At 57.1% G+C, this 5,967-nt stretch overlaps 1 protein-coding gene across 1 annotated transcript; it reads left to right on the top strand.

Annotated features, from left to right (window-relative positions):
* The first annotated feature begins 440 nt into the window (after positions 1-440).
* Positions 441-5,690, top strand: KCNA7 (potassium voltage-gated channel subfamily A member 7). Its single transcript, XM_006750354.3, has 2 exons — positions 441-1,042; positions 2,007-5,690. The coding sequence occupies exons 1-2, from the start codon at positions 488-490 to the stop codon at positions 2,820-2,822; spliced, it is 1,371 nt and encodes a 456-aa protein (XP_006750417.1). The 5' UTR covers positions 441-487; the 3' UTR covers positions 2,823-5,690.
* The last annotated feature ends 277 nt before the right edge of the window (positions 5,691-5,967 follow it).

The following is a 5,967-nucleotide window of genomic DNA, read 5'->3' as shown; positions in this document are numbered from 1 at the left end:
TCCTCTAGAATGGCAAAACTCAGAGATAACTGACCCATAGAGATACTCAAAGATACATCCCTTGACAGAGACTCAAAATGAAGACGCAGAGACATACAAGATAACGAGAAAGACGTGGAAGTTTGTGACTCCAACAGAGGGGCTCAGATATTCGTAAAAAAGAGACGGGAGACACACACACACGGAAACCCGGAGAGACGCGGCACAGAGGGAAAGGGGACCCGAGAGCCGGATGGGCGCGGGGAACGGCGGCGGGGGGAAGGGGCGGGCACCCCGGCAGAGGGCGCGCGGCCGCCCTCTGCCCCGCCGGGGTCAGGCGCCCCCTCCCCCGCGCCCTGGCCGGACGGCCGGGCTATTTTTACGCGTGGACACCGGACACCAGGCTGGGGCGGCGGCGGCGGCGGCCGAGGCGGGGCCGGGCCGGGCCGGGCCGGGTCGGGCGTCGGGGCCACACGTCCGTCCGCGGGTCGCCGGGGCTGCGCGCGCCATGGAGCCGCGGTGCCCGCCGCCGTGCGGCTGCTGCGAGCGGGTGGTGCTCAACGTGGCCGGGCTGCGTTTCGAGACGCGGGCGCGCACCCTGGGCCGCTTCCCGGACACGCTGCTAGGGGACCCGGCGCGTCGCGGCCGCTTCTACGACGGCGCGCGCCGCGAGTACTTCTTTGACCGGCACCGGCCCAGCTTCGACGCGGTGCTCTACTATTACCAGTCTGGCGGGCGGCTGCGGCGGCCGGCGCACGTGCCGCTCGACGTCTTCCTGGAGGAGGTGGCCTTTTACGGGCTGGGCACGGCGGCGCTGGCGCGCCTGCGCGAGGACGAGGGCTGCCCCGTGCCGCCCGAGCGCCCCCTACCCCGCCGCGCCTTCGCGCGCCAGCTCTGGCTGCTCTTCGAGTTCCCCGAGAGTTCGCAGGCCGCGCGCGTGCTCGCCGTCGTCTCCGTGCTCGTCATCCTCGTCTCCATCGTCGTCTTCTGCCTCGAGACGCTGCCGGACTTCCGCGACGACCGCCACAACCCGGGGCTCGCTGCGGTAGCGGCTGCTGGCCCGGTGAGGGGGCGGGGCCTGGGTGGAGAGAGGCGGGGCTCGGGAGGAGCCGAGCGGGGAGGCTGGGAGGCGGGGCCTCTCAGGAAGGCGGGGCCCGGCTGTGGGTGGGCGGGGCATTGAGGGGCTTGTTGGGAGACAGGCCAATCATAGGTGGGGCAAGGGGCTCGAGAGGTGGACAACCCAGGGACAGGGCCTGACCGGGGGTCGGGGGGGCGGAGGGAGGGGAGGAATCTACCCTTTTAAAGGCGGGTTGGGGGCGGGGAAGGGATAGCCTCATGGGGACGGGGCCTGAGGCTCTGACTAGGAGGACCTCCCTATTGCAGGGCGGGGTTGAGACAGGTGAGAAAATGGCTTGCCGAGGGCGGGAGGGCGGGAAGACCGGGGCGTTAAGAAATGAAGCGGAGGGCTGAGAGACTGAAAAATCAAGGGTCAGTGCGGCTGGCAGTAACCAATAGAAAGATGGGCTGGAGGTGGTGAGAGTGGAACTTGAGGGAGCTGAAGACAGAGGGCCGAGGTAGGAGGAATCCGTCACAAATAAAGTCAGGCTGAGGGCCATGAGAGCAGCGGCCCCAGGGTTTGGTGTACAAAGAAGGTCTTTAGCCGTTGTAGTCTGGACTGGGGTTAGGGAGGGCAGAGCGCAAGGAAGTGGGACCTGGGTGGCGACCCTCCCCCATCTGGAAAATCAAAGCTGGGGGTGGGACTTTGGGAAGGAAGAGATGGAGCCTCACTCAGGCACCATTTCAGGAGTCCCCACCAGTGAAGGATCAGGGACTATAAAGTCAGCCACGCAGGCATGATCCCTAGGGTTCCGGAAAGAAATCTAGAACAGCTGGGTCACTGGAGGCCTGGGGGCAATGACTGCTGACCAGTTTGTACAGAAGTAGTTGGACATTTAAATCACAAATGTGGCTGTTCCAGTGTGTCCCAGCCCTGGTGTGGTCCTCTCTGAACCCCTTCCTCCCTGCAGTTCCCCGCTCGGCTGAATGGCTCCAGCCCAGTGCCTGGACCCCTGTCTCGCATGCCCTTCGATGACCCGTTCTTTGTGGTGGAGACGTTGTGTATCTGTTGGTTCTCCTTTGAGCTACTGGTGCGCCTGGCGGCCTGCCCAAGCAAGGCGGCCTTTTTCAAGAACGTGATGAACCTCATCGATTTTGTGGCCATCCTACCCTACTTTGTGGCGCTAGGCACCGAGCTAGCCAGGCATCGGGGTGTGGGCCAGCAGGCCATGTCACTGGCCATCCTACGAGTCATCCGACTGGTGCGCGTCTTCCGAATCTTCAAGCTGTCCCGGCACTCAAAGGGCCTGCAGATCTTGGGCCAGACACTACGGGCCTCCATGCGTGAGCTGGGTCTCCTCATCTTCTTCCTCTTCATCGGTGTGGTCCTCTTCTCCAGTGCAGTCTACTTTGCTGAGGTCGACCGGGAAGACTCCCATTTCACCAGCATCCCTGAGTCCTTTTGGTGGGCGGTGGTCACCATGACCACAGTTGGCTATGGAGACATGGCACCCGTCACTGTGGGCGGCAAAATAGTGGGCTCTCTGTGCGCCATCGCTGGAGTGCTGACCATTTCCCTGCCCGTTCCGGTCATTGTCTCCAACTTCAGCTACTTTTACCACCGGGAGACAGAGGGCGAAGAGGCTGGGATGTACAGCCATGTGGACACGCAGCCCTGTGGCCCACTGGAGGGCAAGGTCAATGGGGGATTGATGGATGGAGAGATGCCTGAGCTACCGCCTCCACTCTGGGCCCCCCCTGGGAAACACATGGTCACCGAAGTGTGAGGGACAGTTGAGGTCTGCAGGACCTTACGTTTCCTTGGAGGGAGGGAGGGAGGGAGGGATAGAAGGGAAGGTTGGGGGAGGGGGTTGGGTTTAGGAAGAACTAGGTTAAGTGGTGATGAGTTGGGGAACACTGAGTCTTGTTGGGTCTTGAGTTGTGGTTTGGTAGCTCCTGTGGGTGCTTCCTTAAGTGACGGTGAATGGCAGTGGGTTATAATGTGTTGACGGGGAGGCTCCATCGGTTTGTACTACATTGGGTTGTGCAAGATTTATGGAGCCTTTCGTGGTTAAGTGTTGAGATAGATTTGATCACATCGTTTTGTTTTTTAGGTCCTCATTGGGTTGGGCTGTGTTGTTGAGTCTGCGTGAGTCTTGTCCAATTGCATTGTGCAGGATTCTGTGGCTTTATGAGTCCCCCTAGGACCATTTTGGATCAAGTTAGGTGGTCACCCACGGCATTGTTGGGACTGTGTGCGTGTTCGTGCATGGTGTTGTGGAGTTGAGTTGAGACATGTTGGAAATTGTGTGGCTTCGCGATTCTTCTAGGGCTCTGTTATTTTAGGTTCTGTGAACTTGTGAGTCATGTAGAAATACGAAGAGTCAAGTGATTGAATGTGAGCTTTCTAGGTCACGTTAGGTTAAGTTGGGTTGGAATGTATGACAGTATGAGTCCTCCAGGGTTCTGTTGGGTTGATTGTGTAGAGTAGTGTCGCTGGAAGTTTTGGGGGCTACACTGAGATGAATCATATTGAACTGTATAACCATGTGAGTCTTGTAGGGCTATGCTGAGGTGAGTTACCCCAAGTTGTGTCATTGTGAGTCCTGTAGGAATGTTAGGTTGAGTTGGACTGTGCATATGGACTCCATAGGGCCATGTTGGTTTGTTTTGCATTTAGTGGTAGCACCAGGACCCAAGAATAACAACACCGGGGAGGAATCATGTATCAGGAGGCAAGTGTGGTGTCATGGACTCTGCGAGACAAACTGAACTGACTTGCCCAGCATCACTTACTATAAGGGGCAGGGCTGGGTGCTGGATCCCTTGATTCAGTTGTTCATGCAGAGGGCCTCCGGGTGAGCTAGGAAGATGTAGACACTCCTTCCATTGGCTCCACACCTGCTTCATTTTGCCATTCATACCCTCTCTATCTGTCCTTCCCTACGGTTTTGCTTCCAACCATGGAGATCAGAGCCACAAGGGAAGGGGAAAGGGGCAGAATGTACTTTGTACAGGCATGATGGGGGCGAGGAGGGGGGACAGAGACCTCGGGAGTGATAAAAACTCAGAGAAAGAAAGAGACAGAAACCCAGAGAAGAGGTAACAAGGACCCAAAGAGGGAGGAAGAGAGATTTAGGGAGAAGGAGACGAAGACAAAGACCCAGAGAGATGGGGAGACAGAGACCCAGAGGAAGGCGGTCAGAAACTCCAAAGAGAAAGGGAGACAGAGACCAAGAGTGGGAGATGGAGACGGGGGTGTGTGTCAGGCACCCAGAGAGGGACAGACACCAGAGTTTGGAGCCAGACCAGAGCACCCCCGAGAAAGATAACCAAAAAAGGAATAGGCAGAAAAAGTCAGTGCCTCTGAACCCAAGAGATACACAGTCTCTCTTCCATGGAATCACGAAGAGATCCCAAATCAGGGAGCACCACCCTATCTTCCCACAGCTTAGGAAGGATGTCAGACCAACTGGGGAGCCCACTCTATTTTCCAGGGGAGAAACCAGAATCTTAGAGCATGGGAGTGGCTTCCCAGGGTCCCGTGGCACATCCCCACGAGCGAGGATTTATGGCAGGCTGCCTGACCCCACCTGTCCCATCAGCCTGCTGGTATTCTCCAGCCTCGTTTCTCACAAAGAAACTGAGGCTCAGAGGGGAGGGTGGGACCCAAGGGCAGGAAGCCAAACATTTTCAGAGGGCTTTCAGTACTAAAAGGGCATTTGGAGGAGGAAGGAGAGCAGGATGCTTCAATCACTAACATATAGGGCTTCCTATGTGCCAAAGCATCATCCAAAGTACTTTACTTGTATTAATTTATTAAAACCAGTGGTTTACAGAGTGTTGTTGTTGTTGTTTTTAGCTATTGCCCCCCTCCCTTTTTGGGTCAAATGAAATCTTACTTTGATGCAGTGTGGCACATCAGAAGGGACCTGGTTTGAGGGACACACACATCTATGGAGTCCTCCTTGGCAACTCAAAATGCAGCTAAGGAATTCGGTCTGGAAATGCCCAATTTAATCCAACCCCCTTTTTATACAGAGTGATGGAAGAAGGTACAGATGGTGGGAAGAGTTTTATAAAGGTCGAAAGCCATAGAATCTGTAGGTGGTCCCTTCCCTCTGAAATGGAAAGGCACATCTGGAGACAGAAATGGAGACAGACCCCCCTCACAGTGGCAAACACAAAGCAGAGTCTGGGACCCAGCATGGAGACCCGAAGAGGAGGGGAGACATGCAGAGAGGGGCCAAGACCTGGAGAGAGGACACCCAAGGGAAAGAGGGAGAGCAGGAGGGCAGTGGCCTGGGAGGGGGAGGACAGAGATCCACAGAGGCTGGGAAGGCAACCAGAGAGGAGAGGTCAGAGATCCAGAGAGAGGGAAGGGGGTAGAGGCCCAGACAGAGAGGGAGAGGGGACAGAGACCCAAAGAAAGAGGAGGGGTGCACAAACTGTTCTACTTTTCTTTGAAAACTCACCTGTACTACCCCATCAGGGACTGGAAGCCACACAGAGTCTCTCTGGTAGGGGGTGGGACCTGTTGGCTGCTTAGGAGTGGGGGGGGGCAGTGTGGAGAGGTCAGGGAGGTGATCCGAGGGGACACTCAGATGGGGAAGTGCCCCTCCCCCACCCTCAATAAACAACCCACAGCCACCTTCTACAGCCTTCTACGTTGCCTTGCTGGGATGGGGAACAGGAGAGGGGAACACCCTAATCCGGGGACACCCTTCCTGCCACCTTACCATGCTATATTTAGGTTGAGGGAGGGGTATGGGATGACCCCCCGCCCCTCCCAAGATGGGTATCACCTTTCCTACTGAAATAGCTCCGGGGGAGGGGTGAAGGGCCTGGGACTCCAACTCCAACTGACCTCAGTCTGTCTTAGGGTCTCTCTCCTCTCACTGGGTTTCCGTCCCTCTCCTGAGATTCTGTCCC

This window comes from Leptonychotes weddellii, unplaced genomic scaffold (assembly GCF_054177405.1).
Source record: "Leptonychotes weddellii isolate Sample4059 unplaced genomic scaffold, ASM5417740v2 HiC_scaffold_7363, whole genome shotgun sequence".
Taxonomy (NCBI): domain Eukaryota; kingdom Metazoa; phylum Chordata; class Mammalia; order Carnivora; family Phocidae; genus Leptonychotes; species Leptonychotes weddellii.
Note: the sequence above shows the minus strand (reverse complement) of the source record. Positions and strands in the feature narration are given on the sequence as shown.

Excerpts from the sequence above, each read along its gene's own strand:
- KCNA7 (XM_006750354.3), top strand. The coding sequence starts at position 488 with ATGGAGCCGCGGTGCCCGCCGCCGTGCGGCTGCTGCGAGCGGGTGGTG. Across the intron at positions 1,043-2,006 it reads CGGTAGCGGCTGCTGGCCCG|TTCCCCGCTCGGCTGAATGG; the intron begins GTGAGGGGGCGG and ends TCCTCCCTGCAG.